Source organism: Odocoileus virginianus, chromosome 6, assembly GCF_023699985.2.
Source record: "Odocoileus virginianus isolate 20LAN1187 ecotype Illinois chromosome 6, Ovbor_1.2, whole genome shotgun sequence".
NCBI lineage: Eukaryota > Metazoa > Chordata > Mammalia > Artiodactyla > Cervidae > Odocoileus > Odocoileus virginianus.
Window position 1 is genome coordinate 86,265,048 of NC_069679.1, and position 20,691 is coordinate 86,285,738.

Consider the following 20,691-nt stretch of genomic DNA (forward strand, 5'->3'; position numbering starts at 1 on the left):
AGACTTGTGACTCCTATGGCAAACTGATGTGTAGTAACCATTAGAATGTTCTATTGGATTATACTTGCTTTACAACATTGTGTCACTTTCAGTTATACACATATGTACTCTCAACTGCCCCCCCCCCACCCCCAGGTCATCACAGAGCAGCTTCCCACATTGACTTTACACATGGTAGGGCATACATGTCAGTCCTAACCTCCCCATCTGTCCCCCTCTCCTCTTCCTCCCCCACCCCCAGCCCCCTGCCCCCACTGCTGAGTCCACACATCTGCATCTCTATTCCTGACCTGGAACTAGCTTCATCGGTACCAGTTTTCTATTCATAGATTCTACATACATGCATTAAAATGCGGCACATGCTTAGTCGCTAAGTTGTGTCTGACTCTTTGTGACCCCATAGACTGTAGCCCGCCAGGCTCCTCTGTCCATGGGATTCTCCAGGCAAGAACACTGGAGTGGGTTGCCATTTCCTCCTCCAGGGGGTCCTCCTGACCCAGGGATCAAACCTATGTCTCTTGCAACTCCTGCACTGGCAAGTGTATTCTTTCTCACTGAGCTACCTGGGAAGCCCATGTGCATTGATATATGATATTCATTTTTCCCTTGGGGTTCACAGGTAGCTCAGTTGGTAAAGAATCTGCCTGCAATGCAGGAGACCCCAGTTCGATTCATGGGTCGGGAAGATCTGCTGGAGAATGGATAGGCTACCCAACTCCAGCATTCTCCTACCATTAGAATTTCATGTGGGTCACACCAGGGCCAAAAGGAATTGTGGAAGCTGTCTTCTCCATCCCTCTGCCTTCCAAACTTTAGGGTCCCCAGAAAAACGGGGCTCTCCCTTGCCTCCGTAAGCGTCACCGCCCTCCTCCAGCATGCCTCGTGGTTCAGGAGGGTGTGCAGATTGGAAACCAAACGGCAGCCTCAGAAGATCCGCCCTCCGCCACCTCCACGGTGAAGCCCTCCAACTGGGCTCTCGGCAGCCTCCCTCTCCTCTTCCTGGGACTTGGTCCTCTCTGCCCGAGGTGCTTCTCAAGCCTCCCTTTCCTCCCCCCCCCCCCCTTCCGCCTTAGATGACTCCCTGTCCCCCACACTTCCTTCCAGTCTCCCTTCGCCCCGCCACCGCCACTCCACCTCTGCGTCCTCTGCCTGGCTTCCACAGGCAGGACCCCAAAGTTCTCCACCTCCATTTTTTAAAATATTTTTTCCTTCCTATCCAAAATACAGGAAGGCCCCAGCACAGTGCCCGACACACAGTGAATGTCCCAAACAGCTCCTCGCTCATCGCTGTTACGGCTGTCCTGACTGCTTCATCCTCGCAAAGCCACCCAAACCTCTCCAAGTCTCTGCGGCCTCCCCACCCCACTTCCGGTGGCCTTTTCTCTGCCCCATTCTCACTCCCCTGGGATAGGTTAAGACACCCCTGCTTGCTTAAAATTCTTTCTCTGGCTTCCAGGCCACCCTCTTACCCAGCATCTCACACAGAGGTAACGGTTAATCAGCCTACATAAGTGGCTTTGAACTTGACAATCCAAAGCCCTCCGCCTGCTGCAGCCGCTGCGCACCGCATCCCAGAGAGAAGGATGCAGATCGCCGCCTGCTGCTGTGTGGTCGGGGGGACCCTGCCCTGCACCCCGTCACAGGTCTCCACTCAAATGTCACCTCCCAGCGAGGTCCCCCTCACCATCAGAGGCACCATCATGGACCGAAGGCAAGGCTCAGTGAGCCAGAAAGACAGAGGTCCAGGCCGCCCTCTCCCCCCGCGGGCGAGGCGCTGGCCGACTCCCTCCCTGCTCACCTGGATCAGCGTCTCCAGCTCCTGGGGGCTCACGCAGACATGATCCCGCAGGAATTCCGCCTTCTCCAAGGCGATAGTGTTCTTTTGGCTGCTCTCAAAAGGCTGCTCCAACGCCCGGAAGACGAGACCACCCGTGACGAGGTAGACCACCACGACCACGAAGATGGCAACCACTGTCTTCCACTTCATGACGGTCTGCAGGCCCCCCTGGGCCGCGCCTTCCATCCTGGCTACGACCGCGGCTCGGGAGGACACGGCGAGGCGAGGCGCCGGGGGAGCCCCGTTAGCGGCGGCCTTGGGCGGGCACGCCGGGGGCGCTGCTGCAGGAACGGCCACTGGGAAACGGGGCGGGCGAGAGGGAGAAGAAAGTTCGTTTATAAACACACAACCCACCGTGTCACCGCGCGGACGTCTTTCGCAAGCCGGCTGTCAAACGCGAGGATTCAACATGGGTCCCCAAGCCCGCAGTGAGGGAACTCAACCAGTTGCTAGGTGTCTGCTTGAATGATAAAAGCTGAGCACCTGGGGTTCTAGTTTTCAAAATAATGATAATATTAATTGAGTCTGAAATGTGGATATTTCTCTACAAGGGTCCAAATCTGAAAGCCATGTCTCTATTATTTATCATTCACCTCCTCCCTCCAGTTTCTTGTTAAGCAATGTGTAAGATAGACTACAGCTTCCCTGACAGCTCAGCTGGTAAAGAATCCGCCTGCAATGCAGGAGACCCGGGTTTGAGTCCCGGTCCGGAAGATCTGCTGGAGAAGGGAAAGGCTACCCACTCCAATGTTCCTGGAATTCCCTAGTGGCTCAACTGGGAAAGAATCCGCCTGCAGTGCGGGAGACCTGGGTTCCCTGGGTTGGGAAGATCCCCTGGTGAAGGGAAGAGCCACCCACTCCAGTATTCTGGCCTGGAGAGCTCCATGGACCGTACAGTCCATGGGGTCGCAAAGAGTCGGACATGACTGAGCGACTTTCACTTTCAATTTCAAGATAGACAACAAACCACCATATTTTAAAAAGAAATGTACTGTTCAATTTGGAGAGGAATAAGGAGGAAAAGGATACCCAGCAGCTTTGTCCAAGCACTGAGGGCTAGGTGATACCAAAAGTATAGAAGATATGAGCATCTGGCAAGTTTAAAAGTTCCTTTGAGGTCACAGAAGAAGGGTGAGCTTCCCATACAACAGAAGGGTCCAAACTCAAACACGGCACCTCTCAGATCACGATGGAGGAAAGGGCACGGAGCTCACTTCCCCTATGAGCTGTGCCCCTGGGAGGGGACTCAGGAGAACGGAGATTAAACTGGGCAAAGGCTCTCCCTGGGAAGCATATAGAGTGGGGGCCCTACCCCTGGAGTTTTATTAAAAATGAACTCCCCTGGAGGGCTGGTGGGACTAACAGGAAGCCGTGGGAAGCCTGGACTCCACTCAAGAAGAGCGTGCTTGTGCTGGCTCATTCCCAAAGCAGGACAGAGAGAGAAAACTGAAACTGCGCAGGTGGCCAACTGGTCTACCACAGCTACTTCAGTGTGTGTGCCAGCCTGAGCCGGGGGAGCATTCCAGCCCCGCCTGTCTCACATCACAGTTCCACGGTGGGATGGGAGCTGCTATGACCAAGGAGGACCTCAGCTGTGAGACACCGAGGCAGCTCAAACCTGAAGCAGCACCTGAGCAGGATGGAGGCAGACATTGCTCTCAGAGCGGGCAGACCCCTGACGACAGCCAGACCACCACAGTCTACCCCAGCCCTCACCAAGTGCCTGGGACAGCCCCTCTCACTCCCCCAGAGTGAGGGTGCCAGTGCTAGGAGGGAAAGCGCACACACTTGAAGGGAGATGAGCTAGCTTGGAAGCTCAGCCCTCAGAGATGCTGCTTCAACAACCTGGAGGCTGACCTTGCCCCCCCCACCCCCGCCCAGCAAACAGTGATGATGGGCACTCGGCACAGAAGCCCCGGGCACACCTGTTCCAGCCCTAGACCCTCCGCCTCCTACCAAGGCGGTAGCTGTCAGCACAACCCGAGGAAGGATGTCACTTGTGTTCCCATCACATCCAGCTCTTCCACCAAAGCCACTGGGCAGGAACTCCAACACAAAGAGCAACAGAGAACTACCTTCCCTAATTTCATAAAGATAGAGAGAGATAAGGAAAGTGAGAAGACAGACAAACTTGTCTCAGTTGGAAGAGCAAGAGAAAAACCCCTGAAAAACATAATTAATGAAACCAAATAAATGACTTACCAAATGAAAAATTCAAAGCATTAGTAATAAGAACACTAACTGAATTAGGGAAAAGAATAGAGTAACACAGTGAGAATTTTAACAGGGAACGAGAAAATAAAAGGAACCACTCAGAACCAAAGAAAACAATAGCTGAAATAAAAACCCACTAGTAGGACATAACCGCAGGCTGGCTGACACAGAAAAGATACATAAGGGATCTGGAAGACAGAACAGTGGAAATCACCCACCACAGCCAAAAGAAAAATAAATTTTAAAATGAGAACAGTTTAAGAAATCTCTAGGATAACATCAAGTGTACCAACATTCCCACTATAAAGGACCCAGAAGGAGGAGAGAGAGAGATAAGGGGGCTGAAAATACATTGTATGAAATTCTGACTGAAAACTTTCCAAATCGAAAGAAAGAAACATACATCCAACTACAGGAAGAACAGAGGGTCTCAAACAAGATGAACCCAAACAGACAGACACCAAGATATAACATAATTAAAATAGCAAAACTTAAAGAGAGAATTCTAAAGACAGCAAGAAAGAAAGAAAACAGTCATATACAAGGGATACCCCAGAAGGCTATCAACTGATTTTTCTGCAGAAACTTTGTAGGGAAGACGGGAGTTTCATGACATATTCAAAGTACAAAAAGGGAAAAACCTGCAACCTAGGACACTCTACCCAGCAAGATTATCGATTAGAATTGAAGGAGAGACAAAGAACTTCTCAGATAAGCAAAAACTAAGAGTTCACCAATACTAAACCAACCCTAAAAGAAAGGTTAAATGGTCTTCTCTAAGCAGAAAAGAAAAGACTACAAGAAGTATCTATAGATAAAGAAAAAAAAAAATCTCATTAGTAAAGGAAAGTACATAATAAAGTCTGAGGTTCAACCACTTAAGTAAGCTAGTATGAAGATTAAAAGACAAAAAATGTTGTTAAATCAAGTATAACTACAATAATCAATAGAGGGATAAACATGAAAATGCAAAATATTACATCAAAAATAAAAAAAATATGCATGAAAGAGAAGTAAAACATGTAGATTTTTTAGAATGTGTTTGAACTTAGAGGACTACCTGTTTAAAACAAATAGATACAGTTGTAGGTCAACATATAAGAATCCCATGGTAACCACAAGTCAAAACTTAGAATACACAAAAACAAGAGAGAAAAGAATACAAGCGTACTGGTAGAGAAAATCATCAAACAAGCCAGGGAACTAAAAGAACAAGAAAGAACTATAAAAACAACCAGAAAGCAAGTAATAAAATGACAATAAGTACACACACATTGTTACTATAAATGTCAAATAACTAAATGCTCCAGTTGAAAGATATAGGGTGACTGATTGGATAAGAAAACAAGACCTATGTATAAGCTGCTTTCAAGAGACTTACTGCAGAACTAAAGACAGATAGAGACTGAAAGTGAGGGAATGAAAAAAAAAACAATGTCATGCTCATCATAGCAACAAGAAAGTAGAGGTCGCAATACCCATATCAGACAAAACATACTTTAAAACAAAGTCAGAGGAAAAGGCAAGGAAGGGCATTACATAATGATAAATGAATCAATACAAGAAGAGGATATTACACTCATTAACATACACGTACCCACTACAAGAGCATCTAAATCTATAAAGCAAATATCAACACACATAACAAGAGATACTGACAATACCATAATAGTGGGGGATTTTACCTTACACTGACATACAGGTCATATAGATAGAAAACCAGTAAGGCAACACTGGTCTTAAATGAGGGGCTTCTCAGGTGGCCCGGGGTAAAGAATCCATCTGCCAAGTCAGGAGATGCGAGAGATGCAGCTTTGATCCCGGGTCAGGAAGCTCCCCTGGAGAAGGAAATGGCAACCCCCTCCAGTCTTCTTGCCTGGAGAACCCCATGGGCAGAGGAGCCTGACAGGCTGCAGTCCATGGGGTCGCAAAGAGTCAGACAGGACGGAATCAAATTAGCACACAGGCAGCCAGGCAGCCTCCCCTAAAGACATTGTACTCAGATTTCTACCTGCCCTTGCTGCCACGGGGACGCCCAGCCATGTCCAGGGCCGCTTTCTTTCCATTTTGCCCTCATCTCCCATTCACCCGTCCTCCTCACTGCATCCCGGTCCCTGGCACCTCTCACCATCACCGTGGCCTCCGCCTCACCCAGGCCACCGTCACACCCTGCTCGGTCCAGTCCAAAGGCCTCACCAGGGACCTCCTGGCTTCCACTTTCACCCACCTCCTGAGCCCTAAGTCTGGGGTTCCAAATTGTGGCAATGAAAGGAAGAAAGAAGAATGAGCTTTGCTTTCGGAAATGAGATTTTCTTTCTTTTCTTTCCCTTTATTGAGGACAAAGAATATAAAGAGAATAGGCCCAGGTTTTACTTCGTTCCTAATCTCTAGTCTATAACTAAGTTGGGTCTCCTCAAAACTAACCTAACTCTGCACTGAGCTACATCCTGCACCTACCACCATTTGCCTCTATGCTGATTACACCCTGGGCCTTCACTGCGCTCCCTTTGCAGACCACTCTCTGTAGCTTTTTGTGTTTCAGAAAGAAGGCCGCAGCACAATAAACCAGGGACAAACGAACCCAACGAGCCTACGCCCGCTGTGATTTTTTAAACAAAGTAAGGAGAAGAAGAAGGGGCTTCCCCGGTGGCTCAGCAGCAAAGAATCTGCCTGCAATTCGGGAGCCGCAAGGGACGTGAGTTCGATCCCTGGGTCGGGAAGATCCCCTGGAGGAGGGCATGGCAACCCACTCCAGTGTTCTTGCCTGGAGAATCGTGGACAGAGGAGCCTGGTGGGCTACAGTCCATGGGGTTGCAAAGAGTCAGACGCAACTAAAGCAACTCGGCACACACACAAGAAGAAGGTAAGACCTTCATTACTTTGAGCCTTATCATTTTCCCTAAAACCATGAGACCCAGGCTATGGACAGTGTCTCAGTCCCCCCGGGAGGGGGTCACAGTTCTTGAGGCACTAGCCTGCTGTGTTTCCCCCTCTGCCAACTGAGGACTAAAGTCATCTTTCTATTTCTTCCAGATTCTGTATCAGTAGTTTTTATTCAGCACTGATGGGCAGAGAAAGCCGACATCTGGGTGGCAACAATACCACTTCTTGATGCAGCTCCTCTGTTTCTCCCCTACTTGTCCCGCGGTTGGGGAAATCATAGCCCCCAAAGATGCCCGTTCTCATCCCTGGGAGCAATGAGTACATTACTTTATGCACCAAAAGGCACTATGCAGATATGATCAAGCTAAAGATCTTGAGTTGGAAAGACTGTTGCTGTTGTTCAGTCACTCTGCGTGTCCAACCCATGGACTGCAGCTCACCAGGCTTTCCTGTCCATCACCATCTCCTGGAATTTGTTCAAACTCATGTCTATCAAGCCGGTGCTTCCATCCAACCATCCTCTGTTGTCCCCTTCTCCTCCCACCTTCAATCTCTCCCAGCATCAGGGTCTTTTCCAATGAGTCAGCTCTTCACATCAGGTGGCCAAAGTATTGGAGTTTCAGCTTCAGCATCAGTCCTTCCAGTGAACACTCAGGACTGATTTCCTTTAGGATGGACTGGTTGGATCTCCTTGCAGTCCAAGGGACTCTCAAGAGTCTTTTCCAACACCACAGTTCAAAAGCATCCATTCTTCAGCACTGAGCTTTCTTTACAGTCCAACTCTCATATGCATACACGACTACTGGAAAAACGATAGCCTTGCCTATGGACTACATATGTGTGCATGCTAAGTCGTGTCTGACTCTTTGTGACCCCAGGGACTGTAACCGCCAGGCTCCTCTGTCCATGGGATTCTCCAGGAAACAGTACTGGCGTGGGTTGCCATGCCCTCCTCCAGGAGGTCTTCCCGACCCAGGGTTCAAACCTGCATCTCTTATGTCTGCGGCATTGGCAGGCGGTTCTTTACCACTAGTGCCGCCTGGGAAGCCGCGGACTATATATACACACCCACAAAGGACTCTGTGATCAGCCCATCTCCTGCTCAGAAACCACGCCGCTCTCCCTCTAAGTTGCCTTGTGAGCTGGGACTTGCCCCTGGAGCTGTCTGTGCCCCGAGCCACGGAAGAAGCGAAACTGGCCCGATGCGGGTGGCGGTGGCGACAGGAGCCCCTGCCCCTTCCTGTACACTTGCTGTGTGCCCGTCACGCCGATGCACACTCAGTTTACATCGTCCCATTGGGTCCTCACCACGCGGTACTCTCACCCTGCGTGAGCCCAGGTCCTCCCAGAAGCAGACGCCAAGCGGGGATTAAATGGGCGTGGATTTTATTAAGGGAAACACAATCGAGGGCGAGGACGGCCAGCAAACACACTGTGAGTCTGATCCCGCTGATGCAGAGAGGGGAGGTAGGGCGGGCGAGGGCGTTCTGGACCACTGAGGCCTAAGGAAGGCTCAGCACGGCTGACGAGGAGCTCGGGAGCCCGAGTCAGCCATCCTTAGGGTCCTGCATCCTGAGAAGAGACCCCCGTTGGGGTCCCTGCTGCCCTGACCCAGGGCGGGAAGCGGTCCACGGGAGGTGGGCCCAGAGCGTGTGTCAGAGAGCATCGGGGCCCTTGCTCAGGAATACGCCTTCCAGCTGCAGGCCTGCACCGGGTCTCACGGCATCAGTCACGCCCACTTCACAGACAAAGGAACTGAGACCCAGACAGCTTAAAGATCGGAGCCCAGGTCAGGTGGCCAGACAGCCGCGAAGCCAGGATGCAAGTTAGAATAACCAGACCTCAAAGTCAGTTCTCCTCTGGAGCGTAGGAACAGAAATCTAGGAAAAAAGGAAATTCCAGGGAAAATGTAAGAAAAAAAAAAAAAGCTCAGAGACTTCACTTTGAAACATGTAAAGAGTTTACATAATTCTAAAACAAAATTAATGTTAAAAAATGAGTCGCTGCCCTATATTATACATGAAAGAGTAAATCCTAAGAGTTCTCATCTCATCATATGGGGAAAAAAAAACTTTTCCCCATTTCTTTAACGCTGTGTCTACATGAGATGATGGATGTTCACTAAACTTATTGTGGTAATCACTTCATAATGTATATAAGTCACATCATTTTGCTGTGTACCTTAAACCCGCAGAGTTCTGTATGTCAGTTATAGCTCAGTAAAATTGGAAGGTTAAACAAAATTAAAAGAAATTCCAGTTGGAAAAAGCACTTTCATCTAAAATGTGTCAATAATGGATGTTTCCCTGGTGGCTCAGTGGTGAAGCTTCCACTTGCGATGCAGGAGACACGGGTTCGATCCCTGGGCTGGGAAGATCCCCTAGAGAAGGAACTGGCAACCCACTCCAGTATTCTGGCCTGGAGAATCCCATGGACAGAGGGGCCTGGTGGGCTACAGTCCATGGGGTCACAAAGAGTCGGACACAACTGAGCGACTAACACTTAACCTATAAAGTAATCACCAATCATACGTCACCACTTCAACAGAAAGGGATTTGGCGACAAAGGTGCTGTCAAGATTGATGAGATAGAAAATGTTGGAAGACAATGTCCCTTCAGTTAATCTTCATTTTTAAATGTTTCCTCACAAACGGTAGCTCATTCCGTCTTTTTAACCTAACTGTGGGAGGATACGGGAGCACATGTGGGAATTTCCTTGTCTGAACAAGCTCTTAGTAATTTTGTTTTATTCAGGCTTCCGCTTGCCCCACACACTTGACTGCATCATCCATTTCTACATCCAATCGACAAACACGTGAGTCTGCCGGGCACCACACTTGGCATTGGGGATGGATAAATGAATGAGACACTTCCTTCCTTTCGAATCTAATGGGAGAGTTCACAGAGACCCACACCTGCATGAACCGAGTGCACCTTCGCTAAACCTGTGCGGGGGCAGGGGTCGCGATCTATCCCCCACGGACAGGTGAGGAGCTGAGGCCAGGGGAGGTGACACGGACCAGCCTGTCACAAGCTGGTAAGCGGGGATCCAGCTTCAGACCCCTAACCCCCAGGGCCTGCACCCTTCCACAGCACCTGGGCCAAATGGCACCCACGAGATTTAAAAAAAAAAAAATGCAGCCACCTGGGCGGCACCCCTGTCACGCGGCAACGGGACTGCCTGGCAACCCATGCACAGCACAGCGGCGACGGCAACACGCGGGCGGCAGGCAGGGGACACCGCTTCCCCTCCGCAGCCACGCCCCCCCCAGGTCCGGCTCTGCTCCGGGGCCTCCTGCACAGGCAGCTCAGAGCTTCCAAAGAGCCCCCGGGGGGAGCTGAGCCTGGCAGAGGGGAGGAGACCATCCCAGCCCCAACAGCAGCTGGTGGGGGGCCTCTGAGAAGAGCCAAGAGGATGCATGTGCTGCCTCTAATCCCAGGCACCCTGGCAGCCAAACCTGGCTTTCCTGTTCCCACGTGACAGCTTCACCTTAAACATGATCCAGCCGGCCCTGCTGAGGACCCAGCGACAATCACTCCTAACAGTCTTGATTTTAAAGTCATTACTAGAGAAACGCAAATCAAAACCACAGTGAGGGGTAACCTCACCCCAGTCACAAGGCCATCAGCAAAAAATCAAAGAGCAAACCCTGGAGAGGGTGTGGAGAAGAGGGAACCCTCCTACACTGCTGGTGGGAATGCAAACTGGTACAGCCACTGTGGAGAACAGTGTGGAGATTCCTTTAAAAACCAAACACAGAACTACTATACGACCCAGCAATTCCACTGCTGGGCATATATCTGGAGAAAACCATTATTTGAAAGGATACATGCACCCCAGTGTTGATTGCAGTGCTATTTACAATAGTCAGAACACAGAAGCAAGAGCAGAGGAATGGAGATAAGATAAGAAGATACACATATGCAATGTAAATAAGGAAAGAATGAAATAATGCCATTTGCAGCAACATCGATGGGCCTAGAGATTGTCGTACTGAGTGAAGTAAGTCAGACAGAAAAAGACAAATATCATATGATATCGCCTATATGTGGAGTCTTTAAAAAGGGGACAAATGAATTTATCTGCAAAACAGAAATAGAGGTACAGATGTAGAAAACACACTTATAATCACCAGGGGTAAGAAGGGGGACGGGATAAACTGGGAGGTGGGGACGGACACGCAGGCACGGCTAAATATAAGACAGATGACTAAGAAGAGCCCACCGTGGGTGCAGGGAGCTCTGCTTCGCGCTCTATAATGACCCATATGCAGAAAGAAGCTTAAACAAGAAGTTAATATACGTCCATGCAAAACTGATCCACTTTACAGCAGAAATGAACACAAGGCTGTAAATCAACTAAACTCCAAGAAACTGACGCTCAGTCTAGACACACTAAAGAACCAAGCCATGTCTCCAAAATCCCGCCCCAGACAAGGGTCTCGCTTCAGGTTTAAGCACTGCCCTCTCCTTCTAGTCCTCCTTGAAAACTTCAGGCTGTGTTTTCAGATGGAAGCGGCCGAGGCGTTGTGAAATTTCTGGGATCCTTTAGAGACAGGAGCCAAGACAGGAGGAGGAAGGTCTAAACGGGGAGGCAGGAGGAGGGAAGAACCGGCGGCCACCCTGACTCAGCGCCTCCCTGCCTCCTCTCACCTGAGTCCCAGCGGCAGCCTCCGGTCCTCCAGGGGGCGCTCTCCGCGCGGTGGCTCTGATCACGTCCACCGCACACCCAAGCTCCTCTCCAGGCACCGCGGAGCTCCAGAAGAATGTGCAGGCCCTATGGCTTGCAGGGAGACTCCCTTCAGGACCTGGTGTCTGCCAGTCTCCCTGGACTCACCAGCTGCCACACCCTACACACAACCTTTCCCCCAGTCAAACCCAGCAGCACCCAGGCCCCTGCACGCCAAGCCCAGAGGAACAGGGCTTGCTTCTCGATTCCTTTCTCTCCCCGACTCTTTATCTGGCCCACTGCTCCTCACGCTTCAGAACTCACTTCATGTATCATCACCTCCAAGAGGTCCTCCCTGAGTGCCCGGCCCCAAATACAAACAGATGCCCTTCCTCTTGAGACTTTCTCTATATCTCAATGTGGAGTTTAGCACCGTGCCTACAGCTGGAAGGCTCCAAGTTACAATTTGCTCATTCCCGAATTCATCCATCCATCCATCCATCCATAAATCTGCCTTACGCCAGCATTTATGACATCAAGTTCACACACGTGCCCAAAAGAAAGTTTAACTGTGAGTACATTGAATTTGGTACGACTGGCGGTGGTGGTGGATGTATTCCCACAGACAGACATTCTGAGTCAAGTTTTTCAAGTTCTCAGAAAGCAAGTAGTCCAAGGAGAGCTCTTCACAGTTTGTTCAGTTGCGGAGGGAGGACTACTAGGGAGACAGAGAAGTAACTCACTTCACCATGCTCCAAACGCTCAGTTCTGAGCTTTCTTGTTCACTAAGGACTAGCAGGTTCTCTTCTACTCATGTATGCAAAACGTTTTGGGGGTTAAAAAAAAAAAAAACCCTGTTGAATGGCATGAATCACCCTTGGTGAGTCACCTCTCTGGTACCAGACAGGCAGAATTTCTCTCCAGTGAGCCTTCCTGGGGTTCCTCTGACTAAGACCGAACTGCATACATTTGGGTTTCAGGACTCAAAGACCGACCCCTGCCCCTGTGGTGCACTCCCAGCCTGAGAAGAAAACAAAGGTTGCTGAACTCATCTGGGGCTCAAAGACCACTGACTTTCTTCTCAGGACTAGTAAGCAAATGCTTTCTCCTCAGTCAGTTCAATTCAGTTCAGTTGCTCAGTCATGTCTGACTCTTTGTGACCCCATGGACTGCAGCACGCCAGGCTTCCCTGTCCATCACCAACTCCCGGAGCTTGCTCAAACTCATGTCTATTGAGTCGGTGATGCCATCCAACCATCTCATCCTCGGTCGTCCCCTTCTCCTCCTGCCCTCAGTCTTTCCCAGCATCAGGGTCTTTTCCAGTGAGTTGGTTTTTTGCATTAGGTGCCCAAAGTATTGGAGTTTCAGCTTCAATCAGTCCTTCCAATGAATATTCAGGACTGATTTCCTTTAGGATGGACTAGTTGGATCTCCTTGCACTCCAAGGGACTCTCAAGAGTCTTCTCCAACACCACAGTTCAAAAGCATCAAATCTTCGGCACTCAGCTTTCTTTATAGTCCAACTCTCACATTCATACATGACTACTGGAAAAGCCATAGCTTTGACTGGATGGACCTTTGTCAGCAAAGTGATGTCTCTGCTTTTTAATATGCTGTCTAGGTCGTTCATAGCTTTTCTTCCAAGAAGCAAGCATCTTTGGAGCGTCTTCATGCCACAGTCACCATCTGCAGTGATTTTGGAGCTCAAAAAGATAAAGTCTGCCACTGTTTCCATTGTTTCCCCATCTATTTGCTATGAAGTGATGGGACCAGATGCCATGATCTTAGTTTTCTGAATGTTGGGTTTTAAGCCAACTTTTTCACTCTCCTCTTTCATTTTCATCAAGAGGTTCTTTAGCTCTTCTTCACTTTCTGCGTGGTGTCATCTGCATATCTGAGGTTATTGATATTTCTCCTGGAAATCTTGATTCCAGCTTGTGCTTTATCCAGCCCAGCGTTTCTCATGATGTACTCTGCATATAAGTTAAATAAGCAGGGTGACAATACACAGCCTCGACTTACTCCTTTTCCTATTTGGAACCAGTCTGTCATTCCATGTCCAGTTCTAACTGTTGCTTCTTGACCTGAATACAGATTTCTCAGGAGGCAGGTAAGGTGTTCTGGTATTCCCATCTCTTTAAGAATTTTCCACAGTATATTGTGATCCACCCAGTCAAAGGCTTTGGCATAGTCAATAAAGCAGAAGTAGATATTTTCTGGAACTCTCTTGCTTTTTCGATGATCCAACGGATGTTGGCAATTTTATCTCTGGTTCCTCTGCCTTTTCTAAATCCAGCTTGAACACCTGGAAGTTCACAGTTTACATACTGTTGAAGCCTGGCTTGGAGAATTTTGAGCATTACTTTGCTAGCGTGTGAGATGAGTGCAATTGTGCAGTAGTTTGGGCATTCTTTGGCATTGTCTTTCTTTGGGATTGGAATGAAAACTGACCTTTTCCAGTCCTGTGGCCCCTGCTGAGTTTTCCAGATTTGCTGGCATATTGAGTGCAGCACTTTCACAGCATCATCTTTTAGGATTTCAAATAGCTCAACTGGAATTCCATCACCTCCACTAGCTTTGTTCATAGTGATACTTCCTAAGGCCCACTTGACTTCGCATTCCAGGATGTCTGGCTCTAAGTGAGTGATCACACCATCATGGTTATCTGGGTCGTGAAGATATTTTTTGTATAGTTCTTCTGTATATTCTTTCACCTCTTAGTATCTTCTGCTTCTGTTAGGTCCCTACCATTTCTGTCCTTTATTGTGCCCATCTTTGCATGAAATGTTCCCTTGATATCTCTAATTTTCTTGAAGAGATCTCTAGTCTTTCCCATTCTATTGCTTTCTCCTGATCTTCCCCAAATCTCTGGTTTTATTTATAAGCCCAGGGTGTGGCACAAAGTCAGGGAACTTCACCAGCAGATAGGCCTGAAGAATGAGTCTCTTAGCATGGAGGCCTCAACTCGGGCAGGAGCAGAAGGAATGGAGGGCAGGGCTCAGAGATAAGGAAGTAAAACCTATGGGTCCTAGTGATTGACAGAAGTTGTGGAGATGGGGGTTGAGGATAATACCCAGGTGCCTGGTTTTAAGAGTGTGGTGTTCTCCAGCACAGAAAAGACAGAAGGCCTAGGTTTGCAGCTTCTGTGGCATATCCAGGTTACCATATCCAATAGACATTAGGCTAAAGAGACTGGAACTCAGGGGCAAAATCTAGCTGGAAGCCTAGTTTTGAAAGTGATGAGAATACAGGTGGGATTGAAGCCACAGACCTGGATGCAATGGCCCAGAGGGAGACACAGAATAAGGAGAACAAAAGATGGTGCTCAAGGGAGCAACGTTTAAGAACAGCAGAGGAAGAAAATCAAAATTCCAAAGAAAATCCAAAATCCCTGCAGATGGTGACTGCAGCCTTGAAATTAAAAGACATTGCTCCTTGAAAGAAAAGCTATGACCAACCTAGATAGTGTACTATAAAGCAGAGAGATCACTTTGCCGACAAAGGTCCATCCAGTCAAAGCTATGGTTTTTCCGGTAGTCATGTATGGTTGTGAGAATTGGACTATAAAGAAAACTGAGTGCCAAAGAATTGATGCTTTTGAACTGTGGTGTTGGAGAAGACTCTTGAGAGTCTCTTGGACTTCAAGGAGATCCAACCAGTCCATCCTAAAGGAAATCAGTCCTGAATATTCATTGGAAGGACTGATGCTGAAGCTGAAACTCCAATACTTTGGCCACCTGATGCGAAGAACAGACTGATTGGAAAAGACCCTGATGCTGGGAAAGATTGAAGGCGGGAGGAGAAGGGGACGACAGAGGATGAGATGGTTGGATGGCATCATTAACTCAATGGACATGAGTTTGAGTAAACTTTGAGAGCTGGTAATGAACAGGGAGGCCTGGTGTGCTGCGGTTCATGGGGTCACAAAGAGATGGACACGTCTGAGGGGCTGAACAACAAGGGGAAGAACTAGAAAGAATCAGAGAGGAAAGGAGGAGCGCCAAGGCACAGCTTCCTGGACATGAAAGATGGTCAGTGTTATTCCATTCCCCTCCCAGTGTCATTGCCGAAGCCTGGCCTGCAAGATGTCTCAGCCAGCGTATGTTCGATGACCTGATTACTGTCACATATGATTATTCTGCTGCTCATTAATGGTCTTCTCATAGACCATTTTTCTCTCCCTGACATCCAGGAAGCTCTTTTCAACAGTGCCTCTGTTCAGAATTCCTGGGCATTATAGTTTACTTCTGGTAGCAGGCAGGGTGCCTTTATTTTTGCAGGGAAATGAACTATCACTCAGCCTAACAGCACAGAGAGCCAAGAACCAAGAGTGATTTCCTGCACGTGCTGAGCTGGTCTGACCAGCCTGGGCATCTCCCACAAGTCTGCTCATTGTTCGAGATCCAGGGCTGCCTACCTGCTGGTTCTCCCAATAGACCCCAGACTCCACCATGTTCGCAAGATGGACTCAGTTCTCTTGACTCCACAGTCAAGGCTGAAAGGCACACAGCCATGACTGGGGTTCTTTGGTTCCAAAATACTTCTTGAGTAACACATGTTACTTGTCTCCTGCCCTAAGTTTTCCCCACACAATTTAAATTAGCTAGAGCACTTGTCTTTTTAGCTGGAGGTAATGACTTTCCAAGGTTAGTTACTGCCATACAACAACATGCATCAGTTTTAAGTGCACATGTGCCCCCCCCGCCGCCGCCGCCCACCCCACCCCACCGGCCTAGGTCATCACGGGGCACGGAGCTCCCGGACTGGACAGCCGCGTCCCTCGAGCGCTCCGCTTTACGCGTGGTGGTGTACACACGTCAGCGCTAACTGTCTCCATTCGTCCCACCCTCTCCTTCCCCTGCACTGTTCACAAGTCCCTTCTCTACGTCTGTGTCTCTATTCCTGCCCTGCAAAGAGGTTCATCAGTACCATTTTTCTAGATTCTATATATACGTGTTAATATGCGATATTTGTTTTTCTCTGACTTCACTCCGCATGACAGACTCTAGGTTCATCCATCTCACTACCACTGACTCACAGCACTTTTCAAAGGGAAGATGTTTTGTCCCTCCCTTTGGGATTAAAAATAATATAAGCAGCTGCAGTTCCCAAAATACCTCCTTTATCCTGGGGCCAAGTGCTTTAAATCCTGTTGTCAGGACCCACTCCTTCAGAGCAGTTTGCCTCTCCCAGGTGTCAAGTCAAAAGCAGTTACCTCTCCTGCAGCTTTCTGCAGCGGCCCCCTCCCCACCAGGCCGGAGCCACTGGGGCCTTCTAAAATTCCAATGTAGTTCTTTTTTGGATTCGTGCATGCTAAGTTGCCTCAGTCATGTCTGACTCTTTGTGACCCTATGGACTGTCACCCAGCAGACTTCTCTGTCCAGAGGATTCTCTAGGCAGGAATACTGGAGTGGGTTGCCATTTCCTACTCCAGAGGATATATCCTGATCCAGAGATTGAACACACGTCTCTTATGTCTGCTGCATTGGCAGTGCGTTCACTACCACTGGGGCCACCTGGGAAGCCCCGGCTCCTTCTTAAACCCCTGCAATTACTGACAAAATCTCGTGACCCTTCACATGGCTTCAGGGCCCCTGCTAGTTCACCAGCCCTACACACCCTACACAAGCAGTCGTCCAACCTCAATAACCTCCTTTAGCATCAGCAGTCATAAACACATAGGTCCTGAGTAGTTGTATTCACCTAACCGATTCTTTTCACAGATCCACAGTAGAAAGGAGAACCAAACAATAGTGTTGATCCATCAGGGAGAAAGACTCTGTGACTTAAGTCCATAGCCCATGTTATTGCCTAATTCTCTAACCTTAGGGGTTCCGTTCATTGCCTCCCACCTTGTGATGGTGACAGAGGTAGCTAGAGGCACCTCACTAATTTCCATATTCATCAGCGCATAAAACACATTGAAGTAGTAAGTGTGCTAATGTTTCACAGTGATGAAAAAGGAAGAGGTATCTAGGACCTTGGTGTGTCCTTCGTTCACTTTTTCAGCCAGTGCATGCCAACTCTATGCCAGGAACAGTACAAACTCTGCACTCGGTGTCCAAGCTGCCAAGCCACCAGTCCCCAGGAAGCTGAAGGGATCAATTCTTCTGAGAGGTGCAAAGCCAGCGAAGCCTCCCTGTAGCTTTGATCTTCCACCATGTAGCTTTGATCTCTCTTCTACTCTCGTTTCCTCTGCCCTGATCCAACCTTCCCTTCCTCTCCCATTCCAAACCTTTCCAAAGATGTTGCAGGACCTGCTGCTACAAAACTGAAGACCTCCCCTACTTCCTCCATGCTCTTCCCTGACACTTGGGCTTGCCCGGAGGACACTCCACTCGAAGAGGGCCTTCAGCTGGAGGTGGCTCAATCCCCGTCACCCACAGTCTCGGGGCCAGGCTGTCCCAGAAAACCAGTACTGCACCACTCTTGTCAGGGCTTCGGTTCCTTTGAGACCCAAGCCCCTCTGGCTCCTTTTCATGGCTGTCAGTGGCAGACCTGACTTCTCCCCTTGATTTCCTGCAGCCTTCCACCATCCAGGTCCTACTTTCCTCTGAATGAGTTTATATCATTTATTTTCAAAGTTTAAAATCTTGATTGAATTTGTTACAACACTGCTTCTGCCTTTATGTTTTGGATTTGGGGCTGCAAGTCATGTGGGATCCTCCCTGACTGGGGATCAAACCCGCATCCCTCGCATTGGAAGGCGAAGTCTTAACCACCGGGCCACCAGGGACGTCCCTCCTGAATGATTTTCACGCCCCACAGAGAACCTACCCCATACGCACGCCTCCCATTTCCCTGATTTCAGCACCACTTAGCATCTCCCGTCCACCTCAACCGCTGACTTAAGTCAGGTTCCCCAGAAGCAGACTCGGACATCAAGATTGGCTTGTCAGCAATTTATTTAAGCGGTGCTTCTAGAAGAGCGCCCAGGGGAGTGGGGAAGAGGAAAACGAAGGGAAAGAAGCCCAGCCCAGGTGCAAATGCAGGTGGACCCCCAGCCCACCCCACCCCACCCCGGCCTGAGCCCTGCAGAGGGAGTCTGCAGCATAAATTAGGTCCTCCACCCCCAGATCTATCGCCCCCTGGGGCAAGGGGGCTGGGCGTTCATGCCTCTGACCGGTCACGAGCTACAGACACCCTAGGCTAGACAGGCGTCCCCGAACCTCCCGAGAAGAGGCTCCGGGAAACCAAGGGAAGTCTGAACCGACCGTAGGTCCGCGCTATGAGGGTAGAAGCACCCGGCGTCCGGAGGTTAGGTGCGCAGAGCCAGAAGAACGCTCCCGGGGGCTCGCGGAGCATCGACAGGACCCACGGCCCCTGCCTCCTCCCGGGCCACGTCCCGAGCCTCGGCATCACGAGGAACGTCCCCGCCTCAGAAGCCCTCAACTAAGGAGCCCACGGCTGACTTGAGCGTCGGAGTCTCCGGCCCTCTCCCTCAGTTTCCCCACCCTCCCACACCCCCCAACCCCCGTCAGCTCCCTCCTCCCCGCTCCGGCCCACTCCTCTGCCTCCCCGGTTCTCCTCCGCCCTGCACTGCTAACCCTGCCCTGCTCTTAGACTCCAGGTTCAACGCTACCCACTTCCGCTCACAGACTCCGCTCAGCTTCCCCCATCCTTTCCTGGCATTCCTGTCCTTTGCCTGGGGTCCGCATGGCAGCTGCTGAACCCTGCCAGGGAAGCAGGCCCGGCCCTCAGAGGCCTGCCCGTCTACACCCGGCGTTTCCTGCCTCACCCAGCTCTGGATGCTGCTCGCAAGTCGCCCGCCTCCTTGTTCAGAGATGGCAGTCAGGGTACAGGTCATGAAGATAGTCAGATATATCTCATACATCTGACTACAGACAAACCTGGAGCTGTACGTGAAAACGCCTCTGCAAGGTAGATGCTGACTTTCCAAAAGGATTTTCTGCAAAGAGCAAGTTCTGCATGCCTCCAAAGTGGGCTTCAGTGTACGGTCATCCCTTTCTAAGAACACACAGTTGACGTAGAATGAGGTGTGCCCTCCCTCTGCCCGTCTCCCGGGGTCACTGAGACGAAGTCTCCACGCCCCCAGTACATTCTGCTTTGCAAGCTGCCTGGGCCATCTTCACTCGCCAAGCAGCTTGTTTCACACTCACTAAAACCTCCTACAAATAACCTAGGCAGGGGAAAAAAAATTTTTTTTAGATGGGTCTTCCTTCACTCTGCCTACTAAGTCGCAAAAATGAATGAGATTCGTCAAAGGGAGAAAACGGTCTCTGCAGAACACCCGAGAAGAAGGCTCTGCGTTTCAGCATCGTCTTGCGGATGACTTCCTCTAAAGCGGCTCCTCTAAGACCAGCTCGGTGCTGCTGACGTCAGCAACATTTCGGGGCTTCACTGCAGAAGCAGCCAGCAGGGGCTGGGAGGGAGGGAGGCGAGAGAAACCCGAAAGGGGAAAGAATGAGTCCTCCAGGAGCTGGGAGACAGCCACGTGGGAAACGTGCCAAGCCAGTTCTCTGAAGAAGTGATCTGAAATGTTCTTAAGAGCTCGCATTAGTGAAGTCTTCAAGGGATCAGCAGACTTACCGAAAAACCGGGAGATCTTTAAAAAGTGGGGAAGGGAATCTTCAATAAACCCAGCAACACATAGGTTTGGGAGGACAAAATGGTCTGAAGAAGGCAAGGAATCGTGCTGCCAGGGAAGTCCTGGGGCTAAACCAGCCTCCAGGGGAATCTTCCATTCCAGGGAGCTGCTAAAGTAGGTTGGACCTTCTTGCGAGACCAACACCTCACTCCACCCCAGCGTCCCCAGAGGGTAAACGCCTCCAGACGACCCTTGAGTGAACAGGGACCCATCCATCTCTGAATTGTCCACAATCCCAAACCCGTGCGCAGCACACAATGAGCGTTCAACTCACGGTCACAAAACAGATTCAACAAATGTTTCCCAAAGCCTGTTGTGCTTTGGGCATGAGAGGGCACAAGATGATGGAGAAGAATTCTGCTGTCTCGGAGCTAAGCAAGGTAAATAGACAGGTGAATGGGGGCAGTAGGAGTGAGGGTTATTTCGCTTCCATTTCCATGTCATTCAGAAATGGCTCAGCACCCAGGAATCTAGAGGTGT

General features: G+C 49.7%; 1 protein-coding gene across 4 annotated transcripts in view; it reads right to left on the reverse strand.

The window, feature by feature from the left end:
• KCNK10 (potassium two pore domain channel subfamily K member 10) overlaps positions 1-20,691 on the reverse strand; it is a 153,684-nt gene that overhangs the window by 84,593 nt on the left and 48,400 nt on the right. For all 4 annotated transcript variants that reach the window (XM_070469741.1, XM_070469742.1, XM_070469743.1 and 1 more), the window contains exon 2: positions 1,799-2,133. In XM_070469741.1, coding sequence (XP_070325842.1) covers positions 1,799-2,133 — 335 coding nt within the window. The remainder of the gene's footprint in view (positions 1-1,798; positions 2,134-20,691) is intronic.